This window comes from Phascolarctos cinereus, unplaced genomic scaffold (genome assembly GCF_003287225.1).
Source record: "Phascolarctos cinereus isolate Bilbo 61053 unplaced genomic scaffold, phaCin_HiC Scaffold_726;HRSCAF=1367, whole genome shotgun sequence".
In the NCBI taxonomy this organism is placed as follows: domain Eukaryota; kingdom Metazoa; phylum Chordata; class Mammalia; order Diprotodontia; family Phascolarctidae; genus Phascolarctos; species Phascolarctos cinereus.
In genome coordinates, this window is record NW_027556098.1 from 318,572,289 (window position 1) to 318,587,169 (window position 14,881).

General features: G+C 43.3%; 1 protein-coding gene across 1 annotated transcript in view; it reads right to left on the reverse strand.

Annotated features, from left to right (window-relative positions):
• Positions 1-8,462: 8,462 nt before the first annotated feature.
• The window catches only part of LOC110210716 (guanylate cyclase D-like), a 56,478-nt gene continuing 50,059 nt past the window's right edge, over positions 8,463-14,881 (reverse strand). The window contains 1 exon segment of the mRNA XM_020989808.2: positions 8,463-8,571. Coding sequence (XP_020845467.2) covers positions 8,463-8,571 — 109 coding nt within the window.

A 14,881-nucleotide genomic window follows, 5' to 3' on the forward strand; every position in this document is an offset into this window, starting at 1 on the left:
ATTTGTAATACATAAAATATATTATGTCATTATGTAGACATAATGTATAATACACAAAATGCATTATGTCATGCATAATGTAAATGTAACCTACAACACACACAAATGTATTATGTAGTACATGATATAAATATAATATGGAATACATAAAATGTATCATGTCATGCATAATATAAACGTAATTATGTCATGTGTAATATAAATATAACATAAAATACAAAAATGTGTTATTGTGCCATGCATACTGTAAATGTAATATACACTAGGTTAGTGTGAACTGCTTGGTAAACTGGAAGGTATCCACATGGGAAAAATGATCAATTCCACTGGCACAAACAAATTCTTATTGAGCACCTACTATGTTTAAGGAACCTTTACTAAGTAACGCCCATCGAGAGATACACGTAGAAAAGTAGGTCTAGACACAGACATAGGTATGTGTAAGCACATGCAGATCACCAACATGCACATATGACTAGATACATAGACATACACATGTACTCAAACACACAAGTACATAACTCCTGGTGACAAAGAGCATGGATTTGCTTTACTTGTTCACAGGGGAGCAGAATTATTAGTCAGTGGGTGGGGGTAGGGGAGGAATTTCACAGGGATGCAGATTTTGGCTCCACTAAAAAAAAATTCCTACAACTCAGAACCGTCCCCCAGTGGAACAGGCTGCCTCAGAAGGGAGGTTTCAGGAAGGAATAAGTTTCCTGTCACACAGAGATTTGATGATCTCCCCCCTTCCTCAGCTGTACCTCCAAACATGAAAATAAATGGTAAAGGAGATTCCAGTATGGGGTAAGCAATTGGATTGGCTGCTCTCTGAGCTGCCTATCAGCTCTGACATTTGGTGGATCTGTCATAGCTATTGCTCTATAGACCTGAATTTGGGTTTAAACTCCAGCATTTACCAGCCATATGTCTGAAGTTATTCCTTTTGTGACGTGGAGCTTAAGCTCTCGAAGGCTTAATCCAAGGAGTGTAAGTCCTGGCTGGTTCTACCAGGTGGAAAGATGTCCATTGCCGTCCTGTTTAGGACCAACCTAGGTAAGTGTGGAGAGGCTCAGCCCTGGCAGGTGAACATCTTGAATTTATTGGCCATGGTAACTCATGAAACAAGATTGAAAAGTGGCACAGGGATAGGGAACCTGCAGCCTTGAGGCCACATGTGGCCTTCTAAGTCCTTGGGTGTGGCCTTTTGACTGAGTCCAAATTTTACAGAACAAATCTTTTTATTAAGGGGATTTATTCTGTGAAGTTTGGATTCAGTCAAAGGGCCACATTTGAGGACCTAGAGGGCCACACGTGGCTTTGAGGCCACAGGTTTCCCACCCCTGGGAGTATCACCAATCAATGGACAAACATTCTATCAATCAATAAGCCTACTATGTGCTAGGCACTATACAAGGTACTAGGAATACAAAGTCAAAATCAAAAACAGCCCTTGACCTCAAGGAGCTTGCATTCTATTGGAAACAACCTATTTGTATATGATTGGATTTTAAAAATAATTTTTTGTCATTTTTGTTTTGGTTTTGGTGGGATAGACTTAAGGAAAGCTTTATATAGAAGAGGCACTTGAGCTGAGCTTAGAAGAAGCCTAGAAATTCCAGGAGGCAGAAGTGAGGAGGGCATGCATTTAATAGGGGTCACCCTATGCAAAGACATGGAGGTGGGAGATGAAATTTAATATGTGAGGGATAACAAGTAACTTAATGGCTAGATTATAGAGTAAATGAAGGAAGAAATATGTAATAAATCTGGAAAGACAGCCTGAATCCAGTTTGTGATGGGCTTTAAAAACCAAACAGAAGACTTCGTATTTTAACCTAGAAGCACAAGGGAGGCCCTGATGTTTCTTTATCAGGAGAGTGGCCATTTCCATAGTTGCGATGATGGAATAGTGGAAGAAGGGGGCAGAAGGTGCTAAGTAGCATATAGTTTTTTTAAGCCATATACAAACATGAATTTGATTGTTGAATTTAACTTCATTTCTCACCAGGCTATACTCTGGACTTCATCATGCCCCAGATATGTCTTTATCCTAGAAGATTATTTCAAATCATTCCAGCACTGGCATCCTTACCTTGAGAGAACCTTGCCCTACATTTAGGTGGCTCCTTCCAGAACCTCCTTTTGAGCAGGGTACCCAGGCCAATCATGTCTCCTCACCAGGCTGCACTCCGGAATTCTCCATCATTCTCATCATGACCATAGATTGTCAGAGCTGGGACGGCCTTTAGAAACAGAACAGAGTTTCGTTAGTGCCTCCCCTATGAGATCCCCTCTAATCTAGCCTATCACAGATTGTTTGTTTGGAAGTTGTTTGACTGTTATCTCCTCCATTAGATTATAAACTCCTCGAGGGCAGGGCCTATCTTTTGTCTCTATTTGTATCCCTGGTGCTTAGCACAGTGCCTGGCATATGGTAGGCACTTAACACAAGTTTACTGACTGGTTCATACATGCTTGTTGACTTGACTTGTCTAGGAGGGACCTTAATACAAACTGCAGAGCTGGTAAGGACTAATACTAATACTAATACATCAGCTCCCCCTTTTAGCTTTCTTTTCTGTGTTGTCTTCCATCATTAGAATGTAAGCTCCTTGAGGACAGGGACTATCCTTCTTTCAGGTTGTATTTGTATTCCTAGCCTTAGCACAGTGCCTAGCACATAGTAAAGGTTTAATAAATGTTTATTGACCAACTGATTGTTGCTACACTAAACATAAAATCTTTATCCGTTTGGCACGTTATTGGAAGAGCAGAACTCCATCCCTATTGCTATTTTCACAATAAAGAAAAGCACAAGACAAAAAGAATTCACAGCTAAGTGGTACATTGGTTCTCCTTGGAGAGGCAAAGAGATGATTGTTTGGTTAATTGTGCATTCATAGGTGATAAGAAACTTAATACTTGGTCAAGTGCTTATCATGGGTATTTGTAAAAAAAAAAAAGACACCCCCCCCACAAGAGAAAAAAACTGATTGTAGAGTCAAGGATGAGGAGAAGAGCTAAGGAAATATGAAGAATTTAATAAGAATTTCCAAAAAGAGTCACCATCTATTTTCATAGGATGCAAGGAACATAGATTCATAGCTGGAAGAGAAGTTCATCTTTCTATAGCTGTCTTAAAGGGATACACCCTGTGTTTTGTTAATATTGCATAAGTTTTTATGAAGGTACTTTCCAAGTCTGCCATGGTCAGTTTTACAGTTTTGAAAGTGTTCACTAAGACTGATATTTTGTAGGTGTTGGCGGCTTTAAATATGTTCTTCCTATTTATCTGTGATTAGGATGCCATAATCCCAAAATTACTTATCCTGAATCCTATAATAAGAATAATGACTACTACTATTATTATTATTGTTGTTGTCTTCACACAGTGACTCAACTACATGTGTAAGCACAGAGGAACACAATACATACACACACAAGGGTGCCAGGGACGTTTATGTCTAGAGAAAATCAGTCTGAGGGTATCTCTTGCAAGTTTCCCAATGCTCAAGGTTTAGTGAAATCTCAAAAGCTCTTTGATGAGAGAGAGACTTTCTTTAGCTCCTAAATTTTCCCTCTTCTCCCTACCCTGGCTCTCATCCTTTCTTTCTCTGCATCTTTGGGAAATCAGTTCCATGTGTTTGGGGTTTGTTTGCATGGCAAGCATCAGAAGAAGGATTCAGTGAAAGCTCTTTGATGTCTGAAGCCAACTTGGAGGGGTTCTTTTGTTGTTTTAAGTCAGAAGTTACTGTTTCCTGTGAGCCAATACAGATTAATCTCCCTCAGAAACCCACCCTCCCCTTCCTTCACCTCAGTTCCTCCATATATAATCATAGACTGTCAGAATTGAAAGGGGCCTAAGAGCATAGAACTTTGGAGGTAGAAAGGACCATAGATTGTCAGAGCCAGGATGGCCTTTAGAAAGGAACAGAATTTCGTTAGTGCCTCCCCTATGAGATCCCCTCTAATCTAGCCTATTATAGATTGTTTGTTTGGAAGTTGTTTGACTGTTATCTCCTCCATTAGATTATAAACTCCTCGAGGGCCGGGCCTATCTTTTGTCTCTATTTGTATCCCTGGTGCTTAGCACAGTGCCTGGCATATGGTAGGCACTTTAACACAAGTTTACTGACTGGTTCATACATGCTTGTTGACTTGACTTGTCTAGGAGGGACCTTAATACAAACTGCAGAGCTGGTAAGGACTTTAGAACATGGACTATTGGAGCTGGGAGGAAGATTAAAAATTATCTAGTTCTACTCCCTCATTTTAAAGAAGAGGAAGTTCAATTCTTGAGGGGCCATCTCCCTTAACTTTACTCAAGGTCACATAACTGCTCAGTGGAAAACTCCGGACTGTGTTCCAGGTCATTTAATCATAAGGTTAATACTATATCACATGCCCCTATTTCCTGCATACAGACCAGGAGACTCTCAGGGCTTCAGATCCTGACCCAGAAACTTGTTCCATGTCTTAAACAATCAAAGGCTTTAGTGAAACCTAGTCAGAAAAAGAAGAAATCCTGACTGGTGTGTGTGTGTGTGTGTGTGTGTGTGTGTGTGTGTGTGTGTGTGTGTGTGTGTGTGTACCTCACAAAGGACATAAAACAGCATACAGGTTTCAGGTTTTGGAGGGGTAGAAATCCTGGGTAGAATGCGACCATATAACAAATCACAGTCATTTTCAGTCATGTCTGCTTCTCCATGGCCCCCTTTGGGTTTTTTCTTGGTAAAGGTACTAGAGTGGTTTGCCATTTCCTTCTCCAGCTCATTTCACAGATGAGGAAGACAGAGGCAGACAGAGGTTAAGTGACTTGACGAGGGTCACACAACTAGTAAGTGTCTGGGGCCAGATTTGAACCTGGAGAGGAGTCTCACTTCCTCCAGACCTGGCACTCTATCCACTGCACTGCCTAGATGCCTAAATCATGAGGCACACCTCCTCAAAGTCCTATGAAGGGTAGCCCCATGGGAAGCTGGTCCTGCCCAGGCTCATCCCTCATCTGCCTCAAGTGCCATTCAGTCCAGAGCTATATATAAACATTTACAGCTCTCTACTTAGAAGTTCCTCTATTTATTGGAAACTTGTTCCTGCTTAGGGCTGTGATTGTGTCTCACTTGCATGTAGGTTTTTCAAATGGGAACCAGGTCCTCTACTCCCTGGCTTCACTTAGCCACCCTACACTGAAAGCAGGAGATGTGTCTCCTGTCTCTCTAAAGGGATCAAAACTCTTCTCAAATTTCTAAGCACACCAGCTTTGATCACACCAGACACAAATTTTATTTTCTTTATTTATAATTGGACATAGGACATATATGGCAATGGCAAGAGAAGATAAATGAGCACTGGGTGCTTTGGCTGAAAGGATGTTCAGATTTTTTTCTCTCCTTCTCATGCTTCCTTCTGTCATTGAACAGGAAACAAAGTAGACCCAGTAGTGAGCATCCCATCAGCATCAGGTGCCAGAAATAAGCAAATGCTACAAATAAGGGGTTTATTTATTTTTTGTTGACTATCTAGAGTCTAGACTTAATAAAGTGATGGAGAAAATGTGAATAATGCACTTAACTGAAAAGTGTGTCTCATGTATAGGGTTTGTTTTTTTTTTTTTTAAAGTCGGTTGTTTAACATTTACCAGCATAACTCTGAGCACAGAGGCAGGGAAGGAGACACTACTGGGAAGTTTTTTTTACATTGTCAAGGTTGGCTTACATGAAGAGATCCCATTCACCCCCTAAACTCTCCAAAGACACGACCACTCCAGTGAATTCAATTCACTAAACATTTATTAAGTGCCTTCTTTTTACAGAGTTGTGTGCTTGGTGCTACAAGCTGTGATGAAATATAAATGAAGACACAGTCCTTGCTCTCTGGGAGCTGACAATCTAGTAAGAAGAAAAACCACAGACACAGAATACGATAATCCACAGTATTACTTGAGAAATGGGTTCAAGAGCTGAATGAAGGCTTGAGGGACACTGGCCTTACTAGTTAGGTGTCAGGGAAGTCTTCTTGGAAGAGGAGGTATTTCAGTTGTGCTTTAAAGTAAAATTTGAGTAAAAATTTATCAGGCAAAGAAGGGTAGGGAGGGCCCTATAAAGCTATGGAACAGCTGAAGCAAAGTCACAGTGGTAGGAGATGAAGTGGACCAGTTTGATTGTATGGTAGATGATAATAAAGGACTAAAGTATGAGTTAATGTTGGTGGTCACTAGCTTGGGGAGGGCATCGAATGCTAGATAGAGGAGTCTGAACTTTACTTGAAAGGCAATAGGAAGCTGCCGAATGATTTTGAGCAGAAGAGTGATATGACTAGTCCTATGTAAGATAAATCTGAGTTGGAAAAGAATAGGTTGGAGTTGAAGGGCAGAGTGAAAGTGGTAAGGCCTTTGAGAAGGCCATTCTAATTTTCCATGCCTGAAAAAAGTCTAATGGGCTTATCACTTAGAAAGGGAAGCTTGAGTAGAATGGTTGTGGCAGAAGTCATATTGAGAGGGATGGGAGAGAAAGGAGATGAAGGCATTGGCTGCAAGTGATTTCAAGAAGGTGAATAGAATGTTAAACCTCGAAGGCCCTCAGAGTCCATCTAGAGTTAGCTCTGGTTAGACAAAAGAGCAAACAGGGACAAGTCAGTCACACAGGTCACATAGCTAAGTAATGGCTGAGCCCTTTTTCTATATCATGATAACTCTATGTCCACTGCCCTCCTCAGATGGATAAAAGCTCAGCAAGCACACAGCATGTGGTGTTTGGGGAGCCCTATGCCCCTACAGCACATGAGAATTTATCCTTCCATCTTTCCTTCCTTCTCCCTTCTCCTCCCTCCCTCCTGTCCTTCTTTCCTCCCTTCCTTCTTCCCTCCCTCCTTCCTCCCTTTTTACTTCTTTCCTCCCTCCTTCCTCTCTTCTTCCCTTCCTTCCTTCTTTCCTCCCTTCCTCATTCTTCCCTCCTTTCTTACTTCCTTTGTCCCTCCCTCCTTCCTCCTTCTTCCTTCTTTACTTCCTTCTTTCCTTCCTTCCTTCCTTCCTTCCTTCCTTCCTTCCTTCCTTCCCTTCCTTCCTTCCTTCCACCCAGTCAGCAAACTTACACTTACAAGGTCTCTGTGCTCTGTGCTGAGAGAGCTACAAAGATTAAATAAGACATGGTAATTGACCAAAGCTCACAGTTGTGTATAGAGGCATATTAAATTTTAAGGTAAATGAATAACAAAGTGCTTCATTTTACCAAAAAAAGAAAGAAAGAAAGAAATGGACACAACAGGCACAAGGAGACAAAGAGAGATGTTGTCACAGGGCTGGGGAGAGGGGTGGGATTTGATACAACAGGAAGGGATCACTCCCAGCTGAAGAGCATCAATGAAGACTTCATGGAGAAGATAGTGCAAGGTGTCCCAAATGTCTTACGGGAAATGGCTCCAAGACTTTTGGGACACCCTGTAATTGCACTGAGACTTGAAGGATAGAGAGTACTTCAGCAGAAAGCATTTTGGGGAAAGGCATTCCAGGCATAGAGAAGAGTGGAAGCAAAGGCCCGGTGGCAGGAAAGTAGGGGTGCTAAATTCTCAGCAATGTTAAAGTCAGGCTGAAGTTAGATTGTGGAGAGCCTAGACTGGCAGGCCTTTGGATGGTACCCACTAGGCAAGGTAAGCAGCATAGGGACATAATCAGTGCTGGTCTTCAGAGGGATTTAAGGGAAACTCTGGCAACATAGAGTAAGGAAGAGTTATTTGAGGTAGAGCAGATGAGACGTCAGTCAGTCCATCCCTATGTCTCTAGGCAGGAGGATTCAAGAGAGAAAATTGACTTCACTGATACTCTAGCATCAGAACCCAACAGTCCCTGGAAAGAAACCTGATAGGTGTGGTTAGAGCAAGCCCCCTTGACCTCTGGATTGTAGTGTCTTCATTACCTTGAGCTCTGGAGCAAAGGAATCTGTAGTAGTCAAAGCCCCAAGTGCTAGTTAGTACTAGGGTCAGTGCTCTGGGCCATCTGCAAATGGTCTTGGATGCTTTTTGGTTTTTGAAAAGAGAACTGGACTTAGCACCCAAAGACCTGGGGGCCAGTCCTGGCTCGAACATTTACTAGCTGTGTGACCTTGAGCTGTCTCCAAGCCTCAGTCTCCTAATCTGCAAAGTAGAAATAATGATCCTTGTACTACCTCTTTTCAAGGGTTGATGTGGGAGATGGCTTTCTAAACCAAGTCCTGTAGATGTGGGAATTGTTAATATTATAATGATAATCTCTTTGAGGACTCAGCTAATAATAACAAAAAAAAAAAATCTACTCAATTAGCCTCAGGGCAGTGCACTTGCTAACGAGCTGTCTGTTTCCTACCAAGGGAGGAATAAAAGAGATAATTCATCGGTCCAGGGAACTGTGGAGGAGGTGAGGTCAGGTTCAATGAAGCTGCTTTCCAAGACTGGGCCACATGCCATGTCCCATGCCTGCATCTTCTCCTCTAGGGGCCTGGTTCTGCCTTTTTGGAACTTCTGGGTCTGCCATCGCTTTGGCTGGCCTTGCTGAAGGATGCCTTGATCTCTTGATTCACCATTTCCTGCCAGGCATCTCTGGAAAAGGAGACAAACATCTGAGGTGGGTCAGCATGAAAGGAGGAAACAACTTTGGCAAAGAGGAGCCAGGAGTATTCTGCATAGGAGTCCTGGTTCCTAGCTCTGGCTCTGATGCTCTGTTGTGCCCTTGGACTTCATCTCTCTGAATTTCAGGGTCCTCATCTGCCCAATGGGGCTATGCCACTTACCTCACCTCAGGGGCATTATGGAATCAGATAAGAACATGTGTATAAAAGTGCCTTAAAAAAAAAAAATCAGGGCAGCTAGGTGGTGCAGTGGATAGAGCTCCAGCCTTGGAGTCAGGAGGACCTGAATTCAAATCTGACCTCAGATACTTGATACTTACTAGCTGTGTGACCCTGGGCAAGTCACTTAACCCTAATTGCCTCACAAAAAAAAAAACCAAAACAAAACAATAAAGAACTGTTGAAATAGGGGCTGTTATAAGCATGGAATAATGAACAGAACACTGGCCCATGTATCAGAAGACCTAGGTTCCAATTCTGACTTGGCCGCTAACTAGCTACATAATGTTAGACATATTAATCCTCCTTTCTGTGCCTCAATTTCCCTATCTGTCAAATGAAAGGAATTGAACTAGATGCTCTTACAAGACCCTTCTATATGTTATAATCTGTGTTCTTCAGTCCCTTTCATCTCTAACACCCTATTTCCTAGCTTCCTCATCTGTTCTCATCTGTTACAAAGTTCACCGCTTGGGAAGTTAACCTAGGATGCTTTCATCCAAAGCTGGTAATCAGTAACCTCCAAGAAGAAAGGCTCTCATGAAGCTTCCTGGATCTGGGTAGTAGGGACAGACCTTGAACCCAGGTCTTTCTAGCACTGATGCTGAGTCTCTATCCATTATGTTGCAATGCCTGGTATATAGTAGGTACACAGTAAATGCCTGTTGAATGAATGAATGAATGCAATCACTGACCTTTGAATTATTAAGACATTGAAATGTCCCAGGCAAAGAGGAAGAAAGACAGAGAGAAGTTATTGATGATTCACACAAGAGACAATGCCAAAGAGATCAGTCCTCAGTGGGAGTTCAAAGCAATCTGGCAAACCCATCAGAGCTTCCCAACTCCGTCTCTGACAGGCCTGTCCCAATCACCTTCCACCCAAGGAGCTGAATGCATTTTCCAGATGTCATCATCAGCCTCTTGGGGAAGGTGGTGTCTGGGCCCGTGGCTGGATTAATGCATTGGAGTGAGGCGGGGGCGTGGGGAGCATGTCACAGCAGTACAAAAGCACTATATCTTGGGTGGGGAAGTCATGTGAGACAAACTTGCTTCCCCCTCACAGAACATGATCTTCTCTGTAGTGTGTTAGACCTGAGAGACTCCCCACTGACTCCTCAGCCTCTCAGTCACTGGAATGAACTCGATTTCCTACTTCCCATTTCTCCGGTTAGATTTGTGATTCTGGTGACCTCTGACTTGACATGGAAGGGTCTCTGATTTACTGTCCCTGATCATAACTTGTGTCATATACTCTTTTCTGAAGTGGGTCACCCCCTTGGACCTTACTGATTTCCCTTAGCAGCATGCATTAGGTTCTATTAACTCCAAATCTGGCTCCCTTTCTATAACGATACCAGTATAAATAATTATAATAGTTAGTATATCTACAGCACTCTAAGGTTTGCAAAGCACTTTATGAACATCATCTCATTTTATGTTCATAGCAGCACTGGGAGGGAGGTGCTATTATTATCCTCACTTTACAGATGGGGAAACTAAGGCAGACAGAGGCTAAGTGACTTACCCAGGGTCATACAGTTAGTAAGTGTCTGAGACTAGATTTGAACCTAGGTCTTCCTGACTCCAGATCCAGTGTTCTATCCACCTCACCACCTAGCTACCTACAACCATTCCCCTACTCTAGGATGTATTGAGGTGAGAGATTGGGAGGTCCTGAAACCAAGTATGCAGAGAAAGTATCCTTTCACAGATTGAGAAGTAATTAGTACTCCTATGTGCTCTGGTCCTAACCGAATGGGGACTGGGGTAGGGAATGGTCAACCATTCCAGTATCTTTGTAAAGAAAACCCCAAACACGGTCTCAAAGAGTCAGATACAACTGAAAAACGACCGAACAGCAGCAAAGGGGTAGGAAAGCTAAGAGTATAGGTCAATGTTGGCCCCTCCTTAGCCTCTCTAAGCCTGCCTTTCTCTAACCCTCCAGAGCTAGGTCCAAGGGACCTCTACTTGTATTCCAAATCTAGGAGTGGAAAACCTGTTATTAAGTACCCAAGATTAGTAATCCCCAGTGCCATCCCTGCCTTGGTAGCTACACCACCCTTGTGTCGGGAGCTACCAGGACACTCAGTATGTGTATTTCTGATAGGTGGTGCTAGCTCTGTGACCTCTGGCAGGTCCCTTCCTTCCTCAAAACCTCAGTTTCCTGACCTGTAAAATCATGTTTGTACTACCTACATCACAGAAGTGTTGTAAATGAAAGGGTATCATAAACTCTACTGCCATAGAGAGATGGGAGCTGGTGTTTACTTATTACATGCTGTACTTTATATCATATATCATATCACATGGGTATGTGCTTGACTGGGGAGGAAGTGGACAAATAGAAGGGGGTTCAGTGGCAGCAGGAACCAACTAGCAGGTTGGGCCTGTCTCTACAGCTCCTGTGACCATGCCTCAGACACCACAATGAGTATGGAAAAGCTAAGAGGAGGAAAGTCAACAAAAGCAGTGTGTGCTGGGACCTGAGCCTCCCAGCCTCAACTTTCCACCAAGCATTCTAATGCTAACCCCGAAATCGGTCAGATTAACCAAGTCTCCAGAGCACTCCCTGCTACCCAGATAATGAATGTCAGTCCTTACCACCACCCACTCGCTCACACATCAGTGCCTTTCCTGCTGTCATAGGAGCAAAGATTCAGAACTGGAAGGGACCTTAGTGATCAATACTGCAAGTCTGTAATCTCTGGCATCAGTTAGGCTGAGGCTGGTGTATCCTTGAGCTCGGGGATTCTGAGCTCCAGTGGGTTATGCTGACAGGGTGTCTGCAGCAACATGGTGAGCCTCTGGGAATAAAACAGAGAGTTGGGGGCGGGGAGAGGCACTAGGTTGCCTAAGGAGGGGGAGAAACAACCAGGGAAGAAATGAATCAGACTTCCCTAGTGATCAAGGCCTGTGAATAGCTCCTACTTTTTCAGCCTGGGCCAGATGGGAAGACTCAGTTTTAAAGAAAAATAGAGATCAAGTTGTTCAGCCCGCTGATTTTGCATCTGGTGAAGCCAGAGAGCATAAAGGCCCGGCCCCAAATCGCCCAGTGAGTTAGTGGCAGAGCCAGGAGCAGAACGTCTAGGGAGTCTAGTTGCTGAAATCGGAAAAGTCTCTTGGACCAAAACCATCTCCTCCACTTGATGTCCAGGTGTCAGAAACGACTGCTATTAAAACCGCTCCTTATGATTACGATTTTGAACGCTCCTGTGCTGGGAAGGGCAAGAGGGACAGCCTATAGGAATGGGTGTATACTGTGGATCAATATTTCCTTCTCAAATTTATAGAAGGTAATAGCTATAACAATAATTATAGTAAATCTACATCAAACTGCTTGCCTGCTCAAGGAGAGAAGAGGGGAAGGCAGGAGGGTGAGAATTTGGAACTCAAATTTTTAAAAAATAGATGTTTTACATGTAGCTGAGAAAAACTAAATATAAATTAAAAATAAAAACTTTTTTAAAAAATAAAATAGTTATGTATTATGTATTGCCTTAAGATTGGGTAAGTGCTTTACATAAGTTATCTCACTTGACAACAACCCTATGAGGAAGGTGTTATTATCCCCATTTTACAGATGAGGAAACTGAGGCAGAGAGAAGTTTAAGTGATTTGCTCAGTCACCCAGCTAGAAATCATCTGAGGCAGCATTTGAACTCAGATCCAGCACTGTACCCATTATGCCACCCAGCTCCTTCAATAATACCCTGGCTACCTCTGGATATATGCCAGACTGTAGCTACCATACACATAGCAATCAAACAACAGAGGTTAATTGAGACCCCCTATGTGTCCAGGCTGGGGCTGTAGGGGAGACAAAGATAAGCCCTGAGTTCCCTGACCTCAGAGAACCCTTACTCATTGGTTGGTGTGTGTGTGTGTGTGTGTGTGTGTGTGTGTGTGTGTGTGTGTGTGTGTGAATCAGTGTTTATGTGTGACCATGAGTGAAAACGTACAGGAGTGCACGTGAATGTGTAAATGTAAATGTTAAGTATAAACATGTATAAGTAAGACTGTTTTTTTAGAGGTTAGGATCTGTGTGAGCCTGTGTAAATGTAATCATTTGTCAAAGTGTGCGCAGATGTGAATGGGTGCCTAACAGATGTCTCTGAGTGTGAATGAATGTGCGGGAAATGAATGTGTGAGTGTGAATGCTTACACAAGTATGTGGAATAATAATTTTGTTGTCATTCAGTCGTTTCAGTCATGTCCAACTTTTCATGACCCCATTTGGAGTTTTCTTGGTAGAGATACCGCAGTGGTTTGCCATTTCCATCTCCAGTTCATTTTTAAAGATGAGGAAACTGAGGCAAACAGGGTTAAGTGACTTGCCCAAGGTCACACACCTAATAAGTGTCTGAGACCAGATTTGAACTTAGGTCTTCTTGACTCCAGGCCTGATGCTCTATCTACTGTAGTACCTACCTGCCCGTAATAATAATAACTGACATTAATAATAACCAGCATTAATATATAATCACACTGATTCACTCACTCAGATACATTTATACAAACATCCTTACTCAGACTAATATATTCACATAGCCTCTTACACAAACGCAGAGGATCATGGTGTTTAAAGTGGCATTGCACCTCAGAGATGATCTATTAACCAATTAACCAGTCAACAAGCATCGATTTGGCACATAACTATGTGCCTGGCCCTGTGCTAAGTGCTTGGGATACAAAGAAAGCCCTCAAGGAGCTTACATTCTAAAGGAGGAGACAACAGGTAAATGATTAGGGACGTACAAGATAGTGCAGTACAGAGCAGATTGACGGTAACTAGAGAGAAGACTCACTTTCACATTTGCAAGGTGTTTTACATATATTACCTCATTGATCATTCCGACAATCCTGGGAGGTAGGTGCTATTATTATCCTCACTTCAAATGCTTCTTGTTTAATTTTATAGGTGAGGAAACTAAGGCACAAAGAGGTTAAATGACCTGTCCAAGGTCACAGAGCATGTATCTGAAGCAGGGTGGGAAACCAGGTCTTCCTGACACTAGGTCCACTCCCTCAGCCGCTCTGCCGCCCAGGCAGGCTGCCAGAGTGGAAAGAAAGGTAGATTGGGAGTCAGAGGTTCTGGGTTTGAACCCCAGCTTTACTTCCCACTAGCTGTATCATCCTGACAAGCCATGGCTTATCGGGGCCTCAGTTTCCTACTCTGTAAGATAACAGTGTGGACCTCATGGTCTCCAAGGTCCCTTCTGGCTATAAATCTATGTGCTAGAGTCTTCCCTGTTTTCAGATTCTTCCCAGATATAACATTCTGAAATTCTAGGAGTAATTTTTCTCAAAGAATCCAAGTAGAGTGAGTTGCATCTAGAGACAAAATGGTACAGCAAAACATTGGGGAACCACTCCCCTCCCCCCAGCATTGGAGGGCCGCCTTCAAGCATCCAGGCCTGTGGGGCACGCTGCCCAGACTGCTCCGTCAGCAGGAAGTGCCCCCCACCCAAGGCCCTAAAGCCTTGGCACCCCTCATCAGCATCCACAGGGCGGAAGTACAGACTGATGTAAGTTTCCTCTGCCCAGAGAAAACAATTGGGGCTTTTCAGAGGAGGTCCAGCCCTGTCTGGGGTCAGGGAGGTGGGGAACAGGGAGGTGTTCCGCCCTCTTGTTATTAATCTGTCCATTTGGTTTCCCATCCCTATACCTTTCTGCTTAAGCCCTGGTGATGAATGGGAGGCCCTGGGGGTACAGCCCAACAGGAAAAAGCTGGGCCCAGGCCAGAACCTTCAGGAGTTTGTCATTCCTGCCCTTTTCTCTCCCTTACCCCAACTAAGCCTCTCTGCACCTTCTGCCTTTTTCCTCCCCTGGTCCAGACCTCAATCTCATTAATGTAGGAAACTTCCAATGAGGAACCCCCCCCCCTCTACCAATGCAGATACTCTGCAACTTAAATTCTTAGAGGGTGACCTAAGGGATTTGTCCAGGGTCACGTACACAGTGTGTGTTGGAGTCAGGACTCGAACTCAGGACTTTCTAACTCCAAGACCAGTTCTCAGTCCACTACTTTACCTCTCAATGACGCATTAACATGGTACAAT